Source organism: Pseudophryne corroboree, chromosome 6, assembly GCF_028390025.1.
Source record: "Pseudophryne corroboree isolate aPseCor3 chromosome 6, aPseCor3.hap2, whole genome shotgun sequence".
NCBI lineage: Eukaryota > Metazoa > Chordata > Amphibia > Anura > Myobatrachidae > Pseudophryne > Pseudophryne corroboree.
This window is the reverse complement of record NC_086449.1, coordinates 683,331,072-683,344,103: the sequence shown is the minus strand read 5'-3', so window position 1 is coordinate 683,344,103 and position 13,032 is coordinate 683,331,072. Positions and strand designations below refer to the sequence as shown.

General features: G+C 46.5%; 1 protein-coding gene across 2 annotated transcripts in view; it reads left to right on the top strand.

Annotated features, from left to right (window-relative positions):
- The first annotated feature begins 8,890 nt into the window (after positions 1-8,890).
- Positions 8,891-13,032, top strand: part of ETF1 (eukaryotic translation termination factor 1) — a 311,645-nt gene continuing 307,503 nt past the window's right edge. Inside the window, exons 1-2 of one of the 2 annotated variants that reach the window (XM_063928292.1) lie at positions 8,891-9,112; positions 9,195-9,311. In XM_063928292.1, coding sequence (XP_063784362.1) covers positions 9,226-9,311 — 86 coding nt within the window. In that variant the 5' untranslated portion in view covers positions 8,891-9,112; positions 9,195-9,225. Of the gene's footprint in view, positions 9,113-9,194; positions 9,312-9,559; positions 9,657-13,032 lie in introns of those variants that run through there. The other variant, XM_063928293.1, reaches the window with a different exon arrangement.

The window sequence follows — 13,032 nt, the reverse complement described above, 5'->3', positions numbered from 1 at the left end:
CCCCTTTGCCAGTTTGTGGGGTTCTACACCCCAGGCCCAGACCTAGAGTTAGGGACCACCAGCATCAGAGGAGCCTTGTCGGGGCCTGGTGGCTTATCATACATTTGCAAACTGTATGTAACTAAGACCTCTGGATTTCTATTTTATGTATGTATGTATGTATGTATGTATGTATATATATATATATTTATATATATTCTTTCTTGTCTTGGTACAGGTACAGCTTGGTGTGCTGGGGGATACCAGGGGTTTATCCCCAATGTATTTCTAGCTCAGACTACCCCCTCCCTTTTATGCACCTGAAATGTATTTCCTAATTGATTTGAGCAACTTACATTTTGTTCTGTTATTTTATTTTTTACACTGCAATTTAGATTTCAGTTTGAACACACCCCACCCAAATGTAACCCTCTCTGCACATTACATCTGCCCCACCTGCAGTGCAACATAGTTTTACTCAGTTGTGTGCTTGTTTGCTTTGCTAAGCAAACAAGCACAAAGTAGCTTATAGAGAGGCCCAGATCTCTATAAGCTACTTTGTACGCTGCTACTATGCGACAAAGACAACAAATTCGGAAATAAATCCAGAAGTCCGGTAGCTGCTACCTGTGGTGGAGTGTCTGTTGTATAAGGACGCATCTGTAAAAAAAAAAAAAAAAATGACAGAGGTAATTTCGTAATTGGTAGAGTCTCTCATGAGCTGCAATTTCAGCAAATACTTCTAGGGGGGAGATGTACTAAGCCTTGAAAAGTTATACATTTCATGGTGATAAAGTAGCAGCCAATCAGCTCCTAACTGCCATGTTAAGGTGGGTACACACTAGGCCAGAGGTTCCCAAACGCGGTTCTCAAGGCACCCCAACAGCCCTGGTTTTAAATGTATCCATGCTTGGCCACAGGTGACTTAATTAGCATCTTAGTCAATTTGATTTAACCACCTGTGCTGAGCCATGGATATACCTAAAACCTCTACTATTGGGGTGCCTTGAGGACTGCGTTTGGGAACCTCTGCACTAAGCGACAGGAAATTGCTGGCTATGGATGACTATATAGTTGAACAATATAGCGTTGAACTATATAGTGCGTACACACTGAATGTTATCGTTCAATGAAAACGTTCAGTGACGTCACCGCTGGCATTCCCGAACACGCAGCTAGGCCGACACTGACTGCATGTCAGCTCAATATTGGTGATTGCAGAACGGCGTGCGGGAGCGCACTTCGCTCATCGGTCACCAATATTACCCCCATACACACTGGACAATTTCAACCTAAAAATAAACAATAACGACATTTATGTCGTTATTGTTAATTTTTTAGGCTGAATTTGCCTAGTGTGTACCCACCTTTACAGTCTGGGTTTGATAAATTACAGTTAGGAGCTTAAGGAATTAAGGTTCAAAAAGGGATGAGATTACCTAAAGCAGGGCTGGCCAAACCGGTCCTCGAGATCTACCAACAGTTCATGTTTTCCAGGCCTCCTGGAGACCTGTAGAATTGTCAGTTAGGAATGAATGCAGCACATCTTAATTAGAGATGAGCGGGTTCGGTTTCTCTGAATCCGAACCCGCCCGAACTTCATGTTTTTTTACACGGGTCCGAGCGACTCGGATCTTCCCGCCTTGCTCGGTTAACCCGAGCGCGCCCGAACGTCATCATCACGCTGTCGGATTCTCGCGAGGCTCGGATTCTATAGCGAGACTCGGATTCTATATAAGGAGCCGCGCGTCGCGGCCATTTTCACACGTGCATTGAGATTGATAGGGAGAGGACGTGGCTGGCGTCCTCTCCGTTTAGAAATTAAAATAGATAGGAGAGTGAGAGTGAGACACTTCATTTACTTACTGGAGCTTAGGAGGAGTTATACTAGTGACTGATGACCAGTGACCTGACCCACCAGTGCAGTTTTATAATTTATTATTATTTAATAATCCGTTCTGTTCTTGTTCTCTGCCTGAAAAAAACGATACACAGTGACTCAGTCACACTCACATACCATATCTGTGCTCAGCCCAGTGTGCTGCATCATCTATGTATAATATCTGACTGTGCTCACACAGCTTAATTGTGGGGGAGACTGGGGAGCAGTTATAGGTTATAGCAGGAGCCAGGAGTACATATTAAACAGTGCACACTTTTGCTGCCAGAGTGCCACTGCCAGTGTGACTGACCACTGACCACTGTGACCAGTGACCTGACCACACTGACCACCAGTATAGTATATTGTGATTGTCTGCCTGAAAAAGTACACTCGTCGTGTGACTTGTGTGGTGTTTTTTTATTCTATAAAAATTAAAAAACTCATTCTGCTGACAGACAGTGTCCAGCAGGTCCCTCATTATATAATATATACCTGTCCGGCTGCAGTAGTGATATATATATATTTTTTATATCATTATTTATCATCCAGTCTATACTAGCAGCAGACACAGTACGGTAGTCCACGGCTGTAGCTACCTCTGTGTCGGCACTCGGCAGTCCATCCATAATTGTATACCACCTACCCGTGGTTTTTTTTCTTTCTTCTTTATACATACTACATCTCATTATCATCCAGTCTATATTAGCAGCAGACACAGTACAGTACGGTAGTCCACGGCTGTAGCTACCTCTGTGTCGGCACTCGGCAGTCCATCCATAATTGTATACCACCTACCCGTGGTTTTTTTTTTCTTTCTTCTTTATACATACTACATCTCATTATCATCCAGTCTATATTAGCAGCAGACACAGTACAGTACGGTAGTCCACGGCTGTAGCTATCTCTGTGTCGGCACTCGGCAGTCCATCCATAATTGTATACCACCTACCCGTGGTTTTTTTTTCTTTCTTCTTTATACATACTACATCTCATTATCAACCAGTCTATATTAGCAGCAGACACAGTACGGTAGTTCACGGCTGTAGCTACCTCTGTGTCGGCACTCGGCAGTCCATCCATAATTGTATACCACCTACCCGTGGTTTTTTTTTCCTTTCTTCATACTACATCTCATTATCATCCAGTCTATATTAGCAGCAGACACAGTACAGTACGGTAGTCCACGGCTGTAGCTACCTCTGTGTCGGCACTCGGCAGTCCATCCATAATTGTATACCACCTACCCGTGGTTTTTTTTTTCTTTCTTCTTTATACATACTACATCTCATTATCAACCAGTCTATATTACCAGCAGACACAGTACGGTAGTTCACGGCTGTAGCTACCTCTGTGTCGGCACTCGGCAGTCCATCCATAATTGTATACCACCTACCCGTGGTTTTTTTTTCTTTCTTCTTTATACATACTACATCTCATTATCATCCAGTCTATATTAGCAGCAGACACAGTACAGTACGGTAGTCCACGGCTGTAGCTACCTCTGTGTCGGCACTCGGCAGTCCATCCATAATTGTATACCACCTACCCGTGGTTTTTTTTTTCTTTCTTCTTTATACATACTACATCTCATTATCATCCAGTCTATATTAGCAGCAGACACAGTACAGTACGGTAGTCCACGGCTGTAGCTACCTCTGTGTCGGCACTCGGCAGTCCATCCATAATTGTATACCACCTACCCGTGGTTTTTTTTTTCTTTCTTCTTTATACATACTACATCTCATTATCAACCAGTCTATATTAGCAGCAGACACAGTACGGTAGTTCACGGCTGTAGCTACCTCTGTGTCGGCACTCGGCAGTCCATCCATAATTGTATACTAGTATCCATCCATCTCCATTGTTTACCTGAGGTGCCTTTTAGTTGTGCCTATTAAAATATGGAGAACAAAAATGTTGAGGTTCCAAAATTAGGGAAAGATCAAGATCCACTTCCACCTCGTGCTGAAGCTGCTGCCACTAGTCATGGCCGAGACGATGAAATGCCAGCAACGTCGTCTGCCAAGGCCGATGCCCAATGTCATAGTACAGAGCATGTCAAATCCAAAACACCAAATATCAGTAAAAAAAGGACTCCAAAACCTAAAATAAAATTGTCGGAGGAGAAGCGTAAACTTGCCAATATGCCATTTACCACACGGAGTGGCAAGGAACGGCTGAGGCCCTGGCCTATGTTCATGGCTAGTGGTTCAGCTTCACATGAGGATGGAAGCACTCAGCCTCTCGCTAGAAAACTGAAAAGACTCAAGCTGGCAAAAGCACCGCAAAGAACTGTGCGTTCTTCGAAATCCCAAATCCACAAGGAGAGTCCAATTGTGTCGGTTGCGATGCCTGACCTTCCCAACACTGGACGTGAAGAGCATGCGCCTTCCACCATTTGCACGCCCCCTGCAAGTGCTGGAAGGAGCACCCGCAGTCCAGTTCCTGATAGTCAGATTGAAGATGTCAGTGTTGAAGTACACCAGGATGAGGAGGATATGGGTGTTGCTGGCGCTGGGGAGGAAATTGACCAGGAGGATTCTGATGGTGAGGCGGTTTGTTTAAGTCAGGCACCCGGGGAGACACCTGTTGTCCGTGGGAGGAATAGGGCCACTGACATGCCTGGTGAAAATACCAAAAAAATCAGCTCTTCAGTGTGGAAGTATTTCAACAGAAATGCGGACAACAGGTGTCAAGCCGTGTGTTGCCTTTGTCAAGCTGTAATAAGTAGGGGTAAGGACGTTAACCACCTCGGAACATCCTCCCTTATACGTCACCTGCAGCGCATTCATAATAAGTCAGTGACAAGTTCAAAAACTTTGGGCGACAGCGGAAGCAGTCCACTGACCAGTAAATCCCTTCCTCTTGTAACCAAGCTCACGCAAACCACCCCACCAACTCCCTCAGTGTCAATTTCCTCCTTCCCCAGGAATGCCAATAGTCCTGCAGGCCATGTCACTGGCAATTCTGACGAGTCCTCTCCTGCCTGGGATTCCTCCGATGCATCCTTGCGTGTAACGCCTACTGCTGCTGGCGCTGCTGTTGTTGCTGCTGGGAGTCGATGGTCATCCCAGAGGGGAAGTCGTAAGCCCACTTGTACTACTTCCAGTAAGCAATTGACTGTTCAACAGTCCTTTGCGAGGAAGATGAAATATCACAGCAGTCATCCTACTGCAAAGCGGATAACTGAGGCCTTGGCATCCTGGGTGGTGAGAAACGTGGTTCCGGTATCCATCATTACTGCAGAGCCAACTAGAGACTTGTTGGAGGTACTGTGTCCCCGGTACCAAATACCATCTAGGTTCCATTTCTCTAGGCAGGCGATACCGAAAATGTACACAGACCTCAGAAAAAGAGTCACCAGTGTCCTAAAAAATGCAGCTGTACCCAATGTCCACTTAACCACGGACATGTGGACAAGTGGAGCAGGGCAGGGTCAGGACTATATGACTGTGACAGCCCACTGGGTAGATGTATGGACTCCCGCCGCAAGAACAGCAGCGGCGGCACCAGTAGCAGCATCTCGCAAACGCCAACTCTTTCCTAGGCAGGCTACGCTTTGTATCACCGCTTTCCAGAATACGCACACAGCTAAAAACCTCTTACGGCAACTGAGGAAGATCATCGCGGAATGGCTTACCCCAATTGGACTCTCCTGTGGATTTGTGGCATCGGACAACGCCAGCAATATTGTGTGTGCATTAAATATGGGCAAATTCCAGCACGTCCCATGTTTTGCACATACCTTGAATTTGGTGGTGCAGAATTATTTAAAAAACGAGAGGGGCGTGCAAGAGATGCTGTCGGTGGCCAGAAGAATTGCGGGACACTTTCGGCGTACAGGCACCACGTACAGAAGACTGGAGCACCACCAAAAACTACTGAACCTGCCCTGCCATCATCTGAAGCAAGAAGTGGTAACGAGGTGGAATTCAACCCTCTATATGCTTCAGAGGTTGGAGGAGCAGCAAAAGGCCATTCAAGCCTATACAATTGAGCACGATATAGGAGGTGGAATGCACCTGTCTCAAGCGCAGTGGAGAATGATTTCAACGTTGTGCAAGGTTCTGATGCCCTTTGAACTTGCCACACGTGAAGTCAGTTCAGACACTGCCAGCCTGAGTCAGGTCATTCCCCTCATCAGGCTTTTGCAGAAGAAGCTGGAGACATTGAAGGAGGAGCTAACACGGAGCGATTCCGCTAGGCATGTGGGACTTGTGGATGGAGCCCTTAATTCGCTTAACAAGGATTCACGGGTGGTCAATCTGTTGAAATCAGAGCACTACATTTTGGCCACCGTGCTCGATCCTAGATTTAAAACCTACCTTGGATCTCTCTTTCCGGCAGACACAAGTCTGCTGGGGTTGAAAGACCTGCTGGTGAGAAAATTGTCAAGTCAAGCGGAACGCGACCTGTCAACATCTCCTCCTTCACATTCTCCCGCAACTGGGGGTGCGAGGAAAAGGCTCAGAATTCCGAGCCCTCCCGCTGGCGGTGATGCAGGGCAGTCTGGAGCGACTGCTGATGCTGACATCTGGTCCGGACTGAAGGACCTGACAACGATTACGGACATGTCGTCTACTGTCACTGCATATGATTCTCTCAACATTGAAAGAATGGTGGAGGATTATATGAGTGACCGCATCCAAGTAGGCACGTCACACAGTCCGTACTTATACTGGCAGGAAAAAGAGGCAATTTGGAGGCCCTTGCACAAACTGGCTTTATTCTACCTAAGTTGCCCTCCCACAAGTGTGTACTCCGAAAGAGTGTTTAGTGCCGCCGCTCACCTTGTCAGCAATCGGCGTACGAGGTTACATCCAGAAAATGTGGAGAAGATGATGTTCATTAAAATGAATTATAATCAATTCCTCCGCGGAGACATTGACCAGCAGCAATTGCCTCCACAAAGTACACAGGGAGCTGAGATGGTGGATTCCAGTGGGGACGAATTGATAATCTGTGAGGAGCGGGATGTACACGGTGATATATCGGAGGATGATGATGAGGTGGACATCTTGCCTCTGTAGAGCCAGTTTGTGCAAGGAGAGATTAATTGCTTCTTTTTTGGTGGGGGTCCAAACCAACCCGTCATATCAGTCACAGTCGTGTGGCAGACCCTGTCACTGAAATGATGGGTTGGTTAAAGTGTGCATGTCCTGTTTATACAACATAAGGGTGGGTGGGAGGGCCCAAGGACAATTCCATCTTGCACCTCTTTTTTCTTTAATTTTTCTTTGCGTCATGTGCTGTTTGGGGAGGGTTTTTTGGAAGGGCCATCCTGCGTGACACTGCAGTGCCACTCCTAGATGGGCCCGGTGTTTGTGTCGGCCACTAGGGTCGCTTATCTTACTCACACAGCTACCTCATTGCGCCTCTTTTTTTCTTTGCGTCATGTGCTGTTTGGGGAGGGTTTTTTGGAAGGGCCATCCTGCGTGACACTGCAGTGCCACTCCTAGATGGGCCCGGTGTTTGTGTCGGCCACTAGGGTCGCTTATCTTACTCACACAGCTACCTCATTGCGCCTCTTTTTTTCTTTGCGTCATGTGTTGTTTGGGGAGGGTTTTTTGGAAGGGACATCCTGCGTGACACTGCAGTGACACTCCTAGATGGGCCCGGTGTTTGTGTCGGCCACTAGGGTCGCTTATCTTACTCACACAGCTACCTCATTGCGCCTCTTTTTTTCTTTGCGTCATGTGCTGTTTGGGGAGGGTTTTTTGGAAGGGCCATCCTGCGTGACACTGCAGTGACACTCCTAGATGGGCCCGGTGTTTGTGTCGGCCACTAGGGTCGCTTATCTTACTCACACAGCTACCTCATTGCGCCTCTTTTTTTCTTTGCGTCATGTGCTGTTTGGGGAGGGTTTTTTGGAAGGGCCATCCTGCGTGACACTGCAGTGCCACTCCTAGATGGGCCCGGTGTTTGTGTCGGCCACTAGGGTCGCTTATCTTACTCACACAGCTACCTCATTGCGCCTCTTTTTTTCTTTGCGTCATGTGCTGTTTGGGGAGGGTTTTTTGGAAGGGACATCCTGCGTGACACTGCAGTGCCACTCCTAGATGGGCCCGGTGTTTGTGTCGGCCACTAGGGTCGCTTATCTTACTCACACAGCTACCTCATTGCGCCTCTTTTTTTCTTTGCGTCATGTGCTGTTTGGGGAGGGTTTTTTGGAAGGGACATCCTGCGTGACACTGCAGTGCCACTCCTAGATGGGCCAGGTGTTTGTGTCGGCCACTAGGGTCGCTGAGCTTAGTCATCCAGCGACCTCGGTGCAAATTTTAGGACTAAAAATAATATTGTGAGGTGTGAGGTATTCAGAATAGACTGAAAATGAGTGGAAATGATGGTTTTTGAGGTTAATAATACTTTGGGATCAAAATGACCCCCAAATTCTATGATTTAAGCTGTTTTTTAGGTTTTTTGGAAAAAAACACCCGAATCCAAAACACACCCGAATCCGACAAAAAAAATTCGGTTAGGTTTTGCCAAAACGCGGTCGAACCCAAAACACGGCCGCGGAACCGAACCCAAAACCAAAACACAAAACCCGAAAAATTTCCGGCGCTCATCTCTAATCTTAATTAGTAATGCTACACCTGTGCACCAGCTAGGTGATCTGGAAAATGTGTACTGTTGGTAGATCTCGAGGACTGGTTTGGCCAGCCCTGACCTAAAGGATAAAAAAAAAGGGGCAGACTAGATGGGCCAAGTGGTTCTTATCTGCCGTCAAATTCTATGTTTCTATGAGCTCATTGGTTGGTACTTTATCACCGTGAAATGTATCACACTTCAAGGCTGCCCTTCTAGGTAACAAAATAAGCTAGAATTTATTATTGGTCGTGATTCCGAAAATAAAATAGAAAAAGTTGCATCAAATATGATCATTTTAAGAACAGTGAGTAGGAGAGCAGTGGTCTCTGCTTGGGGAAGGGGGGGGTACATGGGAGTTACACAGGAAAACTACATTTCCCATACCCACTAAAAAAGAGGGCGTCACGCTGGCACCAATGAGACAGCGCCTTGTTTCCCCAGCAGCCCCGGCCAATGTCAGCGTGCGGTGCTGGCGGCGGGAAGTGACGCCGGGTGCCCCATGTGAGCAGCCGCCAGGCCGGATTACAGCACATGCAGCGGCAACGCCAGAAGCCGGTCACTACGTCACACCTAGGAGCTGCTGCTGCCTCTGGGGCCGCCGCCTCCACTGAGACTCGGCCGCGTCGTGGTCGGCACTGAGAGCCGGGAATAAGGGTACAGGTAAGAGGACCGCCAGCCGGAGGTAGAGGCACCGGCCGGTGAGCGGTCTAACCCACCGTTCTCTCTCTCTCTCTCTGTGTAGCGCTCGGCCCCAGACAAGAGGAGGAGAGAAGATGGCGGACGATCCAAGCGCGGCGGACAGGAACGTGGAGATCTGGAAGATCAAGAAGCTGATCAAGAGCTTGGAGGCGGCCAGAGGGTGAGTGTTACTGTTGGGCGGCGGCCGGTGGTTGAGTGCGAGGTGGCGGCTGGAAGGCGGGGAAGTGTAGGGGGCTGTGGCTGGAAGGTGAGTGTGAGGCGGTGGAGCCGAGGCCGGAGAGTGAGTGTGAGACGGGACGCGGGCGGCCGCATCGGGCAGTTGCTGTGTTTTAGCGCCTCTGCGGGGAGGCCGCACAGTCCGGTGAGCACGCTGCTGCCCCATGCTACCAGCAGCCGGGATCGCAGACTGAGCACCAGCCGCTCCTCTCTGCCAGCTGTTACACTCCTCTATCTGAGTTCTAAACAAATGACACAAATACTATGACTCAGCATTGCTTCATAATAGGTGACCTGTAGATTTTTAGGGTGGAATATAAATGTTTGAGAAGTTGGTTGGGTGTTTTTTCCTGTCTATTAGATAGGAAAAAACCGACTCCCAACTGACTTTTCAAACAGTTGAATCTCCCCCTTAATGTTTAAGAACAGTTTTTGTTTTATTTAAAGTATGACTTTCATGCACTGTTGTCAGTGGAGTATACCTGTTTCTTATATGACTGTATATTAACTGGCACAGCTTTTTCAGTAAGCCAGCAGTTCTGTGTGTATAACAACTTTCCACTAATTGGGAATATTGGGTTAAGTGTATTGGACTTGTTGCCTCACATGAAGCTGTCCAAGCCTTCTCTAGCCCCATCTTCCTCATTTCTTATAGTTTTTATTACTTTTTTTAAATACTTGTTTAAAAGGCCTACTGATGTTACAGATGGTTGTAACTTTCAATGATTGAATGTGTTAATGTGACTGCTTGCTGAGATTAAGAGTAATGTGTAGTCCCTTTGAAGCTGAGGGACACCCTGTGCAGCACCAGAATTGCATCACGTTTGCGTGTAGAAGCGCTGGATTACATACATTATGGTTCATGGATGAGGGTATGCTAATGCGTGACCTCTCTTTGGATGTTGCTAGATCGGCCTGCAGTTGCATGTATAAACATTGTTTTAAAAAAGGCTGCTGTGTGTGCGTGTCGGAGCCACTGCATAAAATTCAAGAAGCCTACCCTCTTAAGGATTACCATTTACTACCTTGTCTACTTGGAGTAAAGCTAGAGACTCCCGCAACTGAATACTTCCAGTGAGCTGCGGCTGCCCTAACGGAGTGCAGGCAAGGCCGTTAACAGTGGCTGGATGTCTCCCACTGGTGACTTCAGAATCCTCACTGTAGTAGGCTGTATCCCAGGAGGCTGACCCTCTCCCGGCAGCCTAATGCTGCACAGCCCATTCTAGTAACCTTCCTGGCCTCCCCTTTTTGGCTGCAGGTACCAGACTGCAGTGTGGGTTGCTAACAACGTATCCCAGTGTCATCTGCTGATGTAGCTATGTTTATTTACCCTGTACTTTCTTCCTGTATTGTCTTCAACTGTAAGTTGCTGTTTTCCCGTTTTGATTATTTATGTACTTTGTAATTGGGTGCTGTGGAACCCTTGTGGCACCATATAAATAAAGGATAACACCTGCCAGGAGCAGTGTGATTGCAGTAGGGTCCCCGCAGGTACTGCAGAGCTGCGTGAGTGGCCAATTCCTGAGAACTGGAGATTGCCCTTCAAATTTTAGTGCTAGCTTATTCCTTCACGACTTACTCTACTGATATCATATTTTCAAGACCCTGCCTTCATTCAACATCCCCCCCCTCCTGCTCTGATTTACTCTCCAGTCTCTACCTACCACTCCATTTGTCTGTCATTTTTATGTTTAATGTTATGGGGCAGGGTGTACTAATAGCAAAATGTGCTCAAAACTCAACTTTTTCCTTTGCAAATGTAAATGCAATTCTATGTGCATACCAGGGTAATTGGTGCTGCTATGCCTCCTGCTAAACAATTTGTGTTATTACTATCTGTTTTTCAATTCTTCTACATTCAAGCTACTTGAGAGACTTGCTTACACTCGACTCACACGCTTTCTTAACGCATACACTTTGTTGGACCCACTTCAGTCAGGTTTTCGTTACCAACATTCTACAGAGACAGCACTGACTAAAGTGGTTAATGATTTGGTCACTACGAAGTCTAAAGGCCACTACTCACTACTTATTCTACTAGATCTATCTGCTGTATTTGACACTGTAGACCACTCTCTTCTCATACAGACGCTACAATCCCTAGGTCTTAAAGACACAGCCCTTTCTTGGTTCCTATCCTACCTATCTAATGGCTCCTTAAGTGTTTGCTTCTCTGAATCTACCTCCTCTTTGCTACCTCTTTCAGTTGGAGTAGCGCAAGACTCAGTCTTGGGTCCTCTGCTTTTCTCTATCTATACCTCATCGCTTGGAAAACAGCTCTTTTGGTTTTCAGTATCATCTGTACGCAGATGATACTCAAATCTACCTATCCTCCCCTGACTTGTCCCTGTCTGTACTGGACAGTGTCACTGAATGCCTTTCTGCCATTTCATCCTGGATGACATCTCGCACTGAATATTTCAAAGACAGAGTTAATTATATTTCCACCGGCCAATAGTAGGTACCAACCTGATATCTCACTGTTGAAAACTCGACTATCTACCCTACCCCACAAGCTCGCTGCCTAGGTGTCATCCTTGACTCTGATCTGTCCTTTGTTCCCCACATTCAATCTGTCTCAAGATCATGTTACATGCATCTAAAAAACATCCAAAATACGACCATACCTTACACAAGACACTGCTAAAACTCTAATCCACGCTCTCATTATCTCCCGCATTGATTTTTGCAATAGTCTCCTAACTGGTCTTCCCAAAACGAGACTCTCACCACTACAATCCATTCTGAATACAGCGGTGAGGCTCATCTTCCTCGCTAGATGTTCATTGTCTGCAGATCCACTCTGTCAGTCCTTCCATTGGTTACCTGTACTCTACTGCATACAATATAAAATACTTTTACTCGCATACAAGGCCATTAACCAAACTACACCAACGTACCTCACTTCGCTTATCTCAAAATATCTCCCAACCCGACCTCTTCGCTCTTCACAAGACCTGCGTCTCTCAAACACACTCATTACTCGCTCCCACTCACGATTGCAGGACTTTCATCGGGCTGCACCCACTCTGTGGAATGCCCTACCATGTACAATAAGACTCTCCTCTAGTCTCCAAACCTTCAAGCGTTCCATTAAAACTCACCTCTTTAGGCAAGCGTATCAAATTCCAGAACCGCCCACATAACTTTCTTAAACCTTCTTATCAAATTGCATCCACTCTGTACAGTCCACACACATCCTCACACGTCTTCTCATTCTTCACTTTCCCTTCCTCTCAAACCCGGTTCATCATTGCTGTATGACTATATCGTTCGCCAGATTGCAAAGGTTCTTGGAGGGCTGTATAACTATGCAATAGATAGCACCTTTCCTTGTGTATACATGCCTATTTCCCTATAGATTGTCAGCTTGCGAGCAGGGCCTTGCTACCTCTGACTGTTTATCACCCAGTTTGTTGTTTGAAATTGTAAAGCGCAACGGAATTTGCTGCGCTATATAAAAAACTGTAAATAAATAATTCATTATTCCAGTGGAACAAAACAGTATGAGGATTGCTTGCATTCTTAATGAGCATTTATTTGAAGTTGATAATTATTGCCACTTTGCTTGATAAAGCAAACTACAGCCAACAATCTTGTAAACAGTAATTAATTACGATAATGCTTATTTTTAGAATTGATTGGCGTAGAGTTATAGGCCCTAC